General features: G+C 43.7%; 1 protein-coding gene across 1 annotated transcript in view; it reads left to right on the top strand.

The window, feature by feature from the left end:
• The first annotated feature begins 215 nt into the window (after positions 1 to 215).
• The window catches only part of OSTM1 (osteoclastogenesis associated transmembrane protein 1), an 83,784-nt gene continuing 68,974 nt past the window's right edge, over positions 216 to 15,025 (top strand). Inside the window, exon 1 of the mRNA XM_069235449.1 lies at positions 216 to 701. Within this exon, the coding sequence (XP_069091550.1) occupies positions 330 to 701 (372 nt within the window). The 5' untranslated portion in view covers positions 216 to 329. The remainder of the gene's footprint in view (positions 702 to 15,025) is intronic.

Below are 15,025 nucleotides of genomic sequence, written 5' to 3'. Positions count from 1 at the left end.
CAGATACCTTTAGTGCGGAAAAAAGTTATGATGTCTTATGGGAGCCACCCCAAAGTTTCATAAAATGGCTTAGCACCTGGAATAGGAAGTAGTAAACACGTTTGGCTGTCTTTTCCTCTCACTTTTGAGAAGAGTAACACCGATCCGACATGGCCGCTTTGTGTTTAAGTTCTGCTCGTCCGTCGTTTGTGTCGGCCGCGTCAGTAGCGAGGCCAGCTGGGTGGTCACGTGCTTGTATTGACAGCCGCAACACGAGCAGGTTGGGAAGTGAGTGTCCCCGGGTGTTCGCAGTGTGTCTTGTCTGAAGAGTGATTTCCAGGACTGCGAGGATGGTGCCGCTGCTTCTCCTGCTGGTCGAGTCGCTTCTGGGCTCCGCATCTGGCTGGAGCCGGTATGAATCCTCGCTGATCCAAACAGAGGAGTTGTCGCTGTCTCTGCTGAGCGCTTCTGACGCCGCCGCTTCCTTCTGTCTTGGTCCCGGGGACGGTCCGCTTGTACAGTGCAGCTCTTCTTACAGCCCACTCCTGCTGCAGTCCGAGCCCTGCTGCGACCTTCTGCGCTCCCTGGCCAACAGCAGTGCCGCCCTCACCGGCTGCCTGATGCTCAGCGCCCGGCCCCTGCGCCCCTGCCGAAGTTGTCAGCCCGAGTACATCCTGCTGCAGGAGCTGATGCACAACCTGTCCTTGGCACTCGAGCAGGAGGTGAGTGCGGTGGTGAGGCATGGAGAGTGGGGCTGTGGGATTGCCGGGCACGTAGAGGGGAGAAAAGAGACCAGACAGGAGGAGGACACCAAGGGATTGTGTAAGTGCTGTGAAATGCTGGGCAAGATGAAGGCTTTGGGTGAGGTGAAGGGTGGGTAGAATAGGCCAAAGGCAGCGACGGGTGAAAGCAGGAGGCTGTGTGGCCAAGGCAAGCTGGAGGGTGGTGGTGAGATCGGTGGATGGTTAGGGGGAGGAGAAGTCAAGAAGGTATAGATTAGTACAGTCAAAAGGATTCATTTGAACCAAGTCAGGAGAAGGTTTGTAAGGGCTTGCTTAATGAGTATGGGAGGGTAGGCAGGAAGATTGGCGTTGAAATGTATGCAGGACTGAAAAGTAACAGCAAACTTGAGATTTTAATAAAGGAGTTTAGAGAATTGGCATTGAAGGAGATAGGCGGTGGGTTTGAAATGGTGGGACATGGCTCGTAGGATAAGAAGAGGCGTAGCCATCACTAGTGCAGAAGGTGCAGTGCACCGGGATTCAGGTATGTGAGCGCACCTCTGTGTAAAGGAGTTTTAGAGAGGTCAAGGACAAGTTGGAGGGTTCAGCTGATCAGGCAATGTTCGTTTTTTCTTGTTATTAACCCACACGTTCATTCTGTACATGATTGTATTGCGCAGTCATATCATTGTTATACTGGTTGTGACCAACCGAAAAAGGAAGAGATTTTCACTGAGCGTGATAGTTCCTGTTTTTATGGGTTTTAACAGTTTTACAAAACCGGTTACCGTAAGTTGTGCGAATGTGTCTCAATATAGTCACAATAACGTACCAACTTCAAAAAGTACTAAAGCCAAAATAAACATAATGTGTAAATGCTGTTAGTAGTTGATGATGCTACTGAAGTGTTTAACTTTGCAAAAAGTGCAATTTTAGTAAGTGCTTTTTATAAACGAAACAAAGGCGAAATGTATTCACTATCTTCACTGACCACTTAACTAGTAAGTATAGAACATCATAAATGTCCATCATCTGTAATTAATGTGACTCAGGCATTGAATTAAGAAATATCCAACCTGCCAAGAACGTGATCCACGAAGGGTAATAAGACTACAGTAAGTCCTCTAATGTAATTTCAACAATAACATTTTTACTGCAACTCTCGAGCAGAAACGGAGTATCTTTACGAAAATTGGGAAGTATAAGAGCTACTGTAAAGTCTGACACGTGGCACCAACAAAAATACTCGAACCACTGTATACTGTGACCACCCATGTTTGAATCAACATTTAGCATTAAACAGGACGGTAAACAAGAACCTCATGTAGAGGCATCATGAAGTATTCCACCTCCTTTACATCCCCAGTCCATCACTTACCCACAGCCTTACATCATCAACTGGGCTCTTTTTTAACACCCAGAATCCAAGTCGAGCGGGACATTAAACAAGGGTGTATTATGGCTCCTACCCCATTAATTCTATATCTGGCTAATCTGAACTCACAGCTAGCTTTCTCCTCATCGCACCCGCCAAAGCTAGGACACCAACACAGTACACCATTATTATACTACAACGACATTGTTCTACTGAATCCATGAGGTATCAGTCTACAAAATGTAATGAACTCTTTATTCTAGCACTGCGCCTCCAATGAACTGGCGATAAACCTCGAGAAAACGAAGGTAATGTCTTTGGAAGTAGGGTCATCCGGAAAAGATCATGGTATTGCGGTGGAAGCCCGGTCCCTAGAGGATGGAGTTACAAGTAACTTAGGCATCAGGCTACAGGAGCGCTGGTCCCACCGCTTGCATTGGAGCACTTTGAAAGCAAGATCGGCATCAGAAATAACAGCTCTTCAAACCTTGGCCAACAAACTACAAAGCCCCTCATGGCACCCTCTGGTAACAGCAGTAAAGGCCACATTCTTGCCCTCATTGGCATACAGCTTAGAAATTCTTATAGGGAAGTTCACTAGTTTCCTGAACAAGGCCCAAAACAAAGTCAATCGCTTTATTTTTAGTTTACCGCAAAGCAAGTCGCCAGCGCATATTAGATTGGAATTCAGCCTTCAGGAACTCTCTCAATAGGGACACCTCTCAAATATGCCTCCCTACTAAAGCAGGCCGGTGCCCTAAAAGGGCTAATGTAGCAGGAAATTGTGTTTAATACAATACAGCACACACACAGCTGGTCAGTGAAAATTTCAGCCTCAATAAAACACCTGGAAGCAGAACAGCTCTGGAACTCAAATCTTCCGCACAAGCTGCTTAAACGTATGCTGAAAAATCAACTAACACAGATCTCTTGGTGAAAAGACAAATACAAATTCAGACAGCGCAAATATACCTGGATGTCAGTCAACACCTACAACCCTTCTGTTGCTTAACCATACTTGAATATTAATTTAAGAAACCATCTAAAAATTAAAGTCTTACAACCGAAATTTGGAATTTTGCCATCAATCAATGATCTACCAAAATTGCAGCTACCAAGGGAGAGCAAGGCTTGTAGGTTATGCCACTACCCACGGTAAGATTTCACGCATATATTATGCAATTTTCCTGCCCTACTGCCTGGCACAGAAAGTACCTTCAAAACATCTTTAATTCAAACAACATCAGGTCTTATCTTCAAGCAGTAATGTTCTGCTTGAAATAGGCCTTACCACTGTCAATAGCTTGTTTTGCCAAATTTCTCTGTATAGTGGAGCAAGTATTAAAAAAAAAAAAAAAATGTTTTTTGAAGGAAACGCTGTGCACGGAGCCGAAGTTGAAAATATTACAAAGAAGTCATAACCACTGGAAACCCTCTCCACTAAGACTGGTCCGTTCTAGAATATCACAACCCTACTTCATTGAGGCTCAAAGAACGATTGGAGCATATAGAATAATCTGAGGAGTGCATTAGACTATCTGCTGCCTCAGATTGAACTGGCTATCCTATACTTTCCTTAACTTAGGTGCACTTTTTGGTCAGTTATTTCGCTATGTTCTGGCAAAGAGAGGATCACTTTTTTCGCAAATCAATAAGAACTTTTTTGTGGTATATTCCTTTAATAAATATATACTTATTGTATTTTATCTGATAGTAGGTTTGAATCAAATGTGCGTGCAGCTCTAGGCTTGTCTGGCTTTTTAATTTTATTGTGGTTAAATGTATCACAAACTCTCACCATTCAATAACTTTCTTACAGAGCTTTGCACTTTTCTAAGATTATTCATGGTTGGTACAAATGGTTGGATGCATTGCACAATCATGTTGACTGCGCTCTCCATTTTTTAGCTTTTTGCTATGGTTTTAGTTAACTGTGCAAACAAAGTTTGCTCTTGTGCTTAAGGCTTAAGTCTGCTAGGCCTACAGTCGGAATAGTTAGTCAGTCAGTAAGGGTCGGGTCAAAGTAACAGTGATGGGAAGTAACGGCAGATCAAAGTAAGTGTAATAAAGTAGTCTGTGTAGAACAATTGGCCAGTTATCCGCCTGAGAACTGCTTGCTTGCAATCCGTAATATTTCATAAAACTTAGTGGATAAACTACTCTAACAGGGCAACCTTGCACCCCGGGAAGCAATAGAACGATAGGTGATTCAGAAGTTAAAGAAATCGCCAACCTTCTCCGTCTGCTAAGAATAGATTCTGGTAATACTATTTTTTTTAGCAGGGCGCCATTCTTCCCGAACTCAGTGTTTTTTTTTTTTTTTTAATTAACCAACGGCCCTGCGGATTTTGAATAGTGGGGAACCTACGCTTAAAAACAAGGTTAGGACACCAAATGCGAGTGTCAATCTAAGTGCAAGCTGAAAGAAACATTTTGAAGACAAGAGAGACCCATCCACAAAAGCTGAACTATCAGGGAAGAACTCAGTAGGGTTCTCTATGTACCATTTTTCCCATATGCCCTAGTTATCTGACCTTTGTTATTGCCACTAAAGAAGACAGCCGTGGCTCAAAGCATCTCGGGGGACCTCTGCACAGTGTTAAAAGGATTATGCTTGTTAAAGCAACTGTAACATCAGAGGTGGTTTACAGAGGGCAACATCTCGTTGAAATTAGGAAGATGAGGAAATATGAGAGGACACAGCAATGGTTTAATAAGGAGCTCTAGGGATAGTGGAATGTGTTAATCACTGCTTGTTTTACTTTACAATTAATTTCACAAATCATCCAAAATTGATTAAAGGATCATAGGAGGCTAAATGTAGCTCTCTATTTCAAACGCTGAGCTTGAGAGGGTACTTGGTGATCAACACGGACGCAGAGCACAGGGGAACCTCTGGACTATTTCACAGCAAGATCCCTACATCTTTAGTGCCTCTCATCCACCAGACTTAACGTGAAGCCTCAGCATGATCTGAAGTTGGAATGAAGGCGACATGAGTGGAAGGTGAGGAAGGTGAAAGAACTGTAGGAGTTGGAACCAAGACAATCTCGTCCGAAATGGGAGTACCAGATCAATGCATTTAGGTTCCCATTCTTCCAGAGGCATGAGTGGGTATTCACTTTACATGCTTGGGGATTCAGGGACATTGAAAAAAATGTTGAACTCCAATTTATATATTCAAGGCATATAGATCCAACCTAGGACTCAGAATCTCCTTCAAATTCCCCAAGCACTTCCCTGGACAGCCAGTAATTTAAGATGTTGGTAAGATTCTGCTGCATTTCTGGCTGCTGTGGTGTGCACTTCTCTGATGTAAACTGCTATCCAGGAAAAAAGTTTGCTCTTTGCCTGTGCTGGATTTTGCTTTTCCAGTGTGGCCAGGCTGTTCAATCTGCGTTCTCCCCCCAACACCACAGCCAGAGGCTTGCCTTTGCAACTGCTTTATCTATAGAGCTCAAGATGGCTAAGAACTGATTGACGAAAATCTTCAATAGTCCATAAACAGCTTTCTATTCTCTGTAGTTAGAGGATCTATTTCATTCCCTACTGAGCCCTTCCCTTTATTGATAATTACCCCAGTTATTTTCACCCAGTGCCTTTCTATTGGCACCTGCTGTTGCCTCCTCTAGACCAGATGTTCAAGCAAGGCTCTTTTGATGAGATTATATTGTTGTTCCTCGCATTGAAGTTGTAGCCTAGTTTATGTGACTGATTGGGGATTCTCTATCGCCTGTGAAGTCAGATAGTGTGAGTTGCTTCAAACAAAGTTGTGTCCATAGGACCACGAAGGCCATATCAGGCTTGCCTCCCTACAGCCTTATCCACAACCTTCCTCATATCTTCTTAGCTTTGAAGGTGATTCAATAGATGAACATCTGTACGTAACATCGCCCTTTAAATTGTAAGTTTTTGACGTTTGGCCAGTGGGATTTTTACAGCAGCCTGGCGAGACAGGATGTGAAAGAGAAGAAAAACACGTAGCAATAAAAGTGACAGGCAATTTTGATACAGAAATGCGACTAATTGTGTAAATGGTGTATATGTATAGGAGGAATTTGTCAGGCTCGTTATGGTGTAAATTGCCCCTATTTTTCCAGACACACAATATATTTTTTCAAAAATACTGGCCAGCTTATTTTCAGAAATAACAATTTGTATTTTTCTGTAGAGAGTATTGGCGTAATGTTTATTCATTTATAGTGCTGCACTTAAAAAGGCTATTCCCAAGCTATTTAATTGGCTTGATTAACAAAGAGTAATTATTCAGATTCTGTGGTTGTCTATAAATCGGTACATAGCCTTCTGGCGCTGTATCAGTGCATCTATTAGCCTTCTAAGGCTTTGAAAGAAAGAGATTACTATGTACAGTGCAAAAGCACTGTCAGCATTTGATTGTCGAGATCACTTGATTGCTTTCAATAGTCTGATAACCATACGCCCAGTTGCCCAATACTCCTGATTATCAGAAGCAGGGGAATGTTGGCAAACAGATCAGACTACATTTCTGGGGGAGAAAAGGAAATTCTTGGGGACTTTTCATTAACCCTAAGGAAGGACTTTTCATTAACCCTAAGAGCCACAGACTTCAATAAATGTATACAGTTGTGTAGTTCTGAAGTGAAATGCCCTCATTCTCCACAGTAAACCCTCAGTCTTTTGAAAAACAAAGCTGTAATCACTCATTGAATTTTAATGTGTCCGATTAAATCTACCATGCTATAAGGAAGTCGCCATCTCTCTATTTCCTTTGATTAAACCTTGACTTCCCACAGTTGCTACTCTTTGAGAGTTAGATGTAAACAGTCTTAGTAAATTAGACTTTAAGAATATCGTAGGCTATGCAACACCAGTAAGTATCTGTTGAACATGGCCCTCTATGTAGTGTCACTTCCAAACTTTTTGCCTTTGTCCCTCCTGTTTTCCAAACCTATTTTTGCTGACTTTTAGGACTCTGTGCACTTTACCACCGCTAACCAGTGGTAAAGTGCTTATGCTGTCTTCTTCATATGGTAAAATTGATTTACATCCGATCTGCACATTTTATTTACTTATAAGTCCCTAGTAAAGCGGTACTACATGTCCCCAGGGACTGTAAATTAAATGCCACTAGTGGACCCGCAGCAGTTATTGTACCACCCACTTAGGTAGCCCTTTCAAACATGTCTCATGCCGGCCACTGCAGCCTATAGTGTAGTTTTAAACTGACGTTTCAACCTGGCAGAATAACACTTTTGCCAAGCCTAAACCTTCATTTTTTAGGGTTGAGCCTGAGAGTGCATGCACTTGCGCACACGTCTCACATACTAGACTCTGTTGTTTTTCAGTAAAGGGTTTGGAGCCTGCCTTTCGCTCACCATTTGATGGTTTGCGTGGCACTCTTCTTTCAAGCCTCGTAATTCGTCAAGGCATGTCTGGCATCATTTCCATTCCTCTGTGTGGAGCAGGGATCAAGCACTAATTGATTTCAACTTAATTAGTGCCCATCCGCTGCTCCCAACATGATCTAGGTACTATTTTTTTCTAACTTCAAGTGCCCCGCAGACAGAAGTCTTTTGACTGGAAAAAACGTGCCCCACAGGACAAACAAAGTTTTATTTTTTAAAGCTAACTTTATTTTATTTTGTTAAGTCCTCTTTTCTCAGTTTCCACTTATTTTTTTCTTGTTTTTGCTCATGGGCACTGTTGTCAAAAAATGACAATTAACTTGTTTGAAATGTGCAAGACTTATTGCATTGCAAATGCTTGTAATGCATATGTCACCCTTACGGTAGGCCCTAAATAGCCTATGGGCTGGGTAGAGCATATTTAAAATGTTGGCCAGGTGTGGTTTTAAGTTTTACACATCCTGGCTGTGAAAACTTCTTAATTTCATATTTCACTACTGCAAGATCTGCCTCTCTCATAGGATACCATTGTGTTACCTTATTACATTTATTAAGTGATAACTTCAATTGGTAACAGGTAGGAGGATCGGATTGGTGTCTAAAAAAAACTGTAATTTAACCCCCTCTTTAATGTTAAAGTTGGATTTTAAGCCACAATTCTGAAAATACCACTTCTAGAAAGTTGGAATGCTCTTGTTGTAACCATTTGGGTCCTGTGGACTGTGTCCTGGTTCACAAGACTTGAAGGAAAACGGACTGCATTGCAAAAAACCTGAAAAGTGGGACCACTGCCTGCTCTTGAAAAATGTTTGCACCCCCATTGGCAAAGGGGAAGAGATCCCTTGGGGAGTCCTTCCCGCTTGTGAATGGGTTGCCACCAATTTGAAGTTGGTGGTAACCGTGAATGTTTTGCGACTGCAATCCTGGTCACAAAACATTCTTAGATCCCCCTTCATCTCTCTATTAGGAAGGGACTTCCTTGACATGCACCTTCCTAATACCGACTTGCAAACCTATTGTGCAATTCAGTAATAAATTACTGAATCACTAAACAGCATTTATCCATCCTAAAGTGCTTGTTTCTGTCTGCAAATCAGGTCATTTGCGCACAGAAAAAAGCTGAGTATATTCGGCCCGTGGTTCAAGTGTTGCATCGGCTCAACATCTGTGATTCTGGCCCAATCACTTAATCTCCCTATGACAGTAAACTATGCATACGATCTTCTCTAATGTAACTGGCGCTCATATAAAGCGCCCCAATACCTTTGGGTTGAGTTTGCGCTATACTTCAAACACTGCAGAAGAATGCATTGAGAGGTCAAATAAAGCCTCAACATAAGGATCAACACATAGATACCCATTTACTAACTTGAATTAAGCATGGCTTCCCTGCTTAAATTGTGTGATCTTAGGCAAATAGTTTCACTAAATCTCTTTTTCCTTCACTATGCCAATTGGAGCCCATTCAAATATGTGAGTTCAGATTACAAGGAAACTTACATGACCTCTCCTTTGTAAAAGATTAGAGTGTGACAAGTTAGTACTGCAGTATATTTGTCAATGGGGAGAGATATGCTAATGAAGCCATTTTCCTTGTTTATCTGCCCATACCAAGGCCCATATTTATACTTTTTTACGCAAAACTGCGCAAATGCAGTTTTGCGTCAAAAAGTATATTGCCGGCTTGCGTTATTCCAGAGCGCCAGCCGGGTGCTTAATTTATGGGATCCGAATGCTGGCGCAAAGGGTGGGATAGCGTAAAAAAAAGTGACGTTAGCCGGGTGGGGGTCGTGGTATTGGAGAAAGGGGGGTTTGCACCAAAAAATGATGTTAGGCTGGTTAGAGTAAAAAAAATGCCTCTAACCAGCCCAGCATAATTTTCTGCCGAAAAACCATCCATACCACAACTCCTGTCTTAGAAAAGGAGTCATGCCCACCACCCCAATGGCCAGCACAGGGGACTAGTGTCCCCTGGGCATGCCCATTGCACCCTGTGCCATGCAGGGGGCCCCAAGTTGGGCCCCCGATGGCACTTTAATTTAAAAATAAAAATACTTACCTCTACTTACCCGGGATGGGGTCACCCACCCTCTGGTGTTCCTCTGGTGTGGGTGGGGTGTTCCTGGGGCTTGAGTTGGGTACCTGTGGGCCCATTCCATGGTGTTTCGCCATGGAAATGGGTCCACAGGTCCCTTAATGCCTCGTCTGACCCAGGCATTAAATAACGGTGCAACGCATACTTTGCACCATTATTTAGCCCCTCCACCCACCCATGCATCATTTTAACATGGGGGGATAAATATGGGGCGATGGGGTTTGCACCATTTATTAGATGGGAACGCCTACCTTGCATCTCATTGTCGCAAGGTAAGTTCATGCATCTAAAAAATGGTGCAAACTCCAATATTTTGATCTTAGACGGGGCTAACATCAGAATATAAATATGGAGTTAGTTTTGCGCCAAATTAGTTTGGCGCAAATGGAGTATAAATATGCCCCCAAGTCTTTAAATGACACCTTGAAAGTGGGCTGAAGAGAGGTGATACCTCAGGGGGCACAAGAAGCAATTAAAAAAACAAAACCTCTACATTTGAAAGGCCTTTGAATGACCTGTGAAGTACTAGACTGGAGCAGACAGATCAGATAATCCTCTGTATCATCGAAGCTGCAGCAGCCTGGGCAACCTTTTGGGAGCTTGGATTCCGAAAAACAGCCCCGTTTAAACTTCATTCGCTTTCAGTTCTATTGCTTTTAACCCACTGAAAAAACGAAGGATGCTTAAACAGGGACAGCATCACTGTCTCTTTTTAAACTTCATGGTTGTTTGTCCCCCTGTCTCCCCCACCCTTGTCCCCCGGTCCCCCCACCCTTGTCCCCCATGTCCCCTCACTCCTAAAATCTGGGGGGGGGGGGATAAATCCCCCACGTCCTCCACAGTTCCTACGCCCATGGGAGAGATTGTGGTGCCAAATTTTTAGAGCCTAAAATTTAAACTCCCGTCCTCCCTTTTCTTTTTTTATTTTTTTTAAGGAATGCCTTTTCTACTTATACCATGTTTAATAAATAACCTCTGTGAGTGCAGGGATGAAAGATGGCCACAAAATTCAGCTTGGCAGCAGGCAAATAACCTTTGACATGCTTCTCAGTGGTAATTATGCAGGGGTTAGTTCATGTTTAATACTTAATAAAGCGTTGTCTTTCTCTTTTCGTCGTGCTTTAGCCTTAAATTGTCTTCAGCTGTAATTGCACGTTGTGCTATTCTTTGTGCATGTATGCAACAGATGTATATAAGACATGACATTGTGTGTATATGTATTTTAATCTGAAGTACTTTATTGATTTACTTTGCAGTTTCGTTGAGTTTATACCAGACCTCTTCGGCCTCCTAGTATCGCACATGCTTTTAGTGGCCTTTTTTGTTAATTTTGTACATTGACTTCCAGCAGTGGCTGCGAGGGGAAAGCCTTCAGAAATCTAGAATAGATTCCCATATCAGGCCTTTCACATTTATGAAGTGCTCTAATGTGAAAATTACAAAAAAAGTCATCTGTAATTACAAACGGGGTGCTTGTTATATTTTAACAGCGTAAGCTACGTTATTCCCAGTACAGGCTGTGCATGCTAGGAGCACAGTTAAACCAACCCAATGAGTGTTACTTAACTTGGCCAGACATAACTGGAATATGTACAGAAATAGGATTAACAGCTGTTTCAATAAAGTCCAGGCTGGAGTGATATTCACGTGGACATGAAATATCTGGTAACATTCTGCAGGACACTGCAAACTAAAATCTAAAAGGAAACACGAATTAAAACAAAAACACCAGGGCCTGCTATTACATGACTACAAAGCAGAACAGCCTGTGCAGGCTACACATTGATATGAAGTTAAAGGTTACCTGTGAATAGGAAGATTATAACATACATGTAACAGCCTAATAGGAAAGCCGTGGACAAATTCTAACATATTGTGCAGGATACAGCCCAGCCTGACCTGACGACTGTCAGCAATGGAAAAGGAGAAGTTAAAACAGTTCTGTCCTCATGACTAACAAAGATGACCCTGGTGTTATTCTGATAGAGCTGAACGGACAGAGTAATTTATGAACGTCGCTAAATTTATTTTCCGATATCTCACTTGCTTCGACAGATCCTGTCTGCCCAATCCATACTTGTAGGACGTTGGCTCTGTATGTACTATTTCAAAGTAAGAATTAGCATGCACAGAGTCCAAGGGTTCCCCTTAGAGGTAAGATAGTGGCAAAAAGAGATAATTCTAATGCTCTATTTTGTGGTAGTGTGGTCGAGCAGTAGGCTTATCAGAGGGTAGTGTTAAGCATTTGTTGTACACACACAGGCAATAAATGAGGAACACACACTCAAAGACAATTCCAGGCCAATAGGTTTTTATATAGAAAAATATATTTTCTTAGTTTATTTTAAGAACCACAGGTTCAAGATTTACGAGTAATACTTCAAATGAAAGGTATTTCACTTAGGTAACTTGGGAACTTTGAATCAGCAAAATAGCACGTGCAGTTTTCACAAAAATGGCAGTAAGCTATTTTAAAACTAGACAGTGCAATTTTCAACAGTTCCTTTGGGAGGTAAGTGTTTGTTAGTTTTGCAGGTAAGTAAACCACCTACAGGGTTCAAAGTTGGGCCCAAGGTAGCCCACCGTTGGGGGTTCAGGACAACCCCAAAGTTACCACACCAGCAGCTCAGGGCCGGTCAGATGCAGAGGTCAAAGTGGTGCCCAAAACATATAGGCTTCAATGGAGAAGGGAGTGCCCTGGTTCCAGTCTGCCAGCAGGTTGGTACCCGCATCTTCGGAGGGCAGACCAGGGGGGTTCTGTAGGGCACCGGGGGCGACACAAGTCAGCACAAAAAGTACACCCTCAGCGGCACGGGGGCGGCCGGGTGCAGAGTGCAAACAGGCGTCAGGTTTGCAATGGAGTTCAATGGGAGACCCAGGGGTCTCTTCAGCGAAGCAGGCAGGCAAGGGGGGGGGCTCCTCGGGTTAGCCACCACCTGGGCAAGGGAGAGGGCTACCTGGGGGTCGCTTCTGCACTGGAGGTCGGATCCTTCAGGTCCTGGGGGCTAATGGCTACTAGCCCTGAGGGTGGCTACACCCTCTTTGTGTCTCCTCCCTGAGGGGAAAAGTTAGTCACCTCAGCTCAGGACACCGTAGGGGCTGTCCTGACTGGCCAGTGACTCCTCCTTGTTTTTCTCATTATCTTCTCCGGCCTTGCCGCCAAAAGTGGGGCCGTGGCCGGAGGGGGCGGGCATCTCCACTAGCTGGAGTGCCCTGGGGTGCTGTAACAAAGGGGGTGAACCTTTGAGGCTCCACGCCAGGTGTTACAGTTCCTGCAGGGGGAGGTGAGAAGCACCTCCACCCAGTACAGGCTTTGTTACTAGCCACGGAGTGACAAAGGCACTCTCCCCATGTGGCCAGCAACATGTCTGGTGTGTGGCAGGCTGGTAAAACTAGTCAGCCCACACTGGAAGTCGTGCATGTTTTCAGGGGGCATCTCTAAGATGCCCTCTGGGGTGTATTTCACAATAAAATGTACACTGGCATCAGTGTGCATTTATTGTGCTGAGAAGTTTGATACCAAACTTCCCAGTTTTCAGTGTAGCCATTATGGTGCTGTGGAGTTTGTGTATGACAGACTCCCAGACCATATACTCTTATGGCTACCCTGCACTTACAATGTCTAAGGTTTTGCTTAGACACTGTAGGGTCATAGTGCTCATGCACCTATGCCCTCACCTATGGTATAGTGCACCCTTGCTTAGGGCTGTAAGGCCTGCTAGAGGGGTGACTTATCTATGCCATAGGCAGTGTGAGGTTGGCATTGCACCCTGAGGGGAGTGCCATGTCGACTTAGTCATTTTCTCCCCACCAGAACACACAAGCTGGCAAGCAGTGTGTCTGTGCTGAGTGAGGGGTCCCCAGGATGGCATAAGACATGCTGCAGCCCTTAGGGACCTTCCCTGGCATCAGGGCCCTTGGTACCAGGGGTACCAGTTACAAGGGACTTTCCTGGATGCCAGGTGTGCCAATTGTGGAAACAAAGGTACAGTTTTAGGGAAAGAACACTGGTGCTGGGGCCTGGTTAGCAGGGGGTAACCATGCCAAGGAGGCATTTCCTTACAATACTTTAACAAAACATAAAACGGTGCTGTGAATTTACACCCTTCGAAGAATGGCGCTCTGACATCCTACAGTAATGATATGCCACCTTTTTAAATGCCTGTCCACCCAACAATGTTGTCTGTGTTTATTCACCTAGAGTAACTTTGTTCTAGAAAATATATAGAATGATGGGTAATGTGAGAGCCATACATAAAATTGGCCTCTCCTCCCTGACCCAAGTGTGAAAAAAATACTTTGCCTGCTATCCTTATCCAAACTCCAGCGCCTCCCTGCCGTTCTTCCCACTCCTGTGCCTTCTGCTTTTTATCCAAAGCAGACAGCGCAGAGCAGCACTGATGGGCTCTGAGAAAGCTCTGTCAGCCTAACTTGGAAGGCCCGTAATACACCGTAGCAGCAGGTAACGAGTTTCGTTATAAACTGTTGCTACATTGTAACATCATAGGGTTACCAGATTTAGATTTAGAAAATAGAGGCTTCCGCTGGAAACCATGATTTACATACAGATGTGTAACTATGAATTACAGGATGTTCTTCTCAGAAGGGTTCTGAGTGACATGAGTTAGGCAACGAGAGCAAAGCTTGCATTGTTTATGATGTCACTAAGACCTCCAAAGTGAAAAACATCCCCGTAATTTGCTTTTTACATCCATATTTTTTTGTTATGTAGAGCCCCCCCCAGACTCATCTGTTCCTCCATTCAACTGTTATGCAGAGGAGCAATGGGGAAGTCATACATAACACGGCCTGTCCTCCCTCTCCAAAATAAAAACAAAATATCTGACCTCCTGTAAGCCATCCTCACCCCTCTAGTGCCTTCCCTCCTTCAGAATCTGTGCTCCCTGCATTCCAGAGCTGCCCCTACAGGCTCTCCCAGAGCCCATCCCACCACTTTGAGAAAAAGAGATGATTGAACACCTCACTACGTCCTACAGTACAACATCAAAAGCACAAAAGGTGTGGTGAGTCTATTTACAGGATGGGAATTTTCAGTTCCTAGCTCCTAATCCCCAGGTTCTCAGGCCTCTTTTGGGTAAAAAAAAAAAAAAGAATTGGTGGTATGCTTCATCAGTGGCTACCTCATTCCACCCTGATAAGATAGTACTACCAGGGTGAACTCAACCACGGTCGCTGGGGAAGTTACCTGGACTAGCTTTTGGTTAAAATACTTTAATGTACACCACAGGCATATCCTTTATTTCGTGGTACCTTAGGTATGATCAAAAGATAAATAAAGTATTGGTTGTGTAGGGGTACCATGGCCCCCACCATCCTTGGGATGCCAACATGTATCTGCCTGTTCAGAGTACCAGTAAGTTGGTCAACAGCATTCCTCACAGTTGTCAACTGATCCCTAGTTAAGGTTATGTTAGTGCATTTGTTGTAATTATATTTAGGAAAGACA

The sequence above is a fragment of the Pleurodeles waltl genome, chromosome 5 (assembly GCF_031143425.1).
Source record: "Pleurodeles waltl isolate 20211129_DDA chromosome 5, aPleWal1.hap1.20221129, whole genome shotgun sequence".
In the NCBI taxonomy this organism is placed as follows: Eukaryota; Metazoa; Chordata; class Amphibia; order Caudata; family Salamandridae; genus Pleurodeles; species Pleurodeles waltl.
Note: the sequence above shows the minus strand (reverse complement) of the source record. Positions and strands in the feature narration are given on the sequence as shown.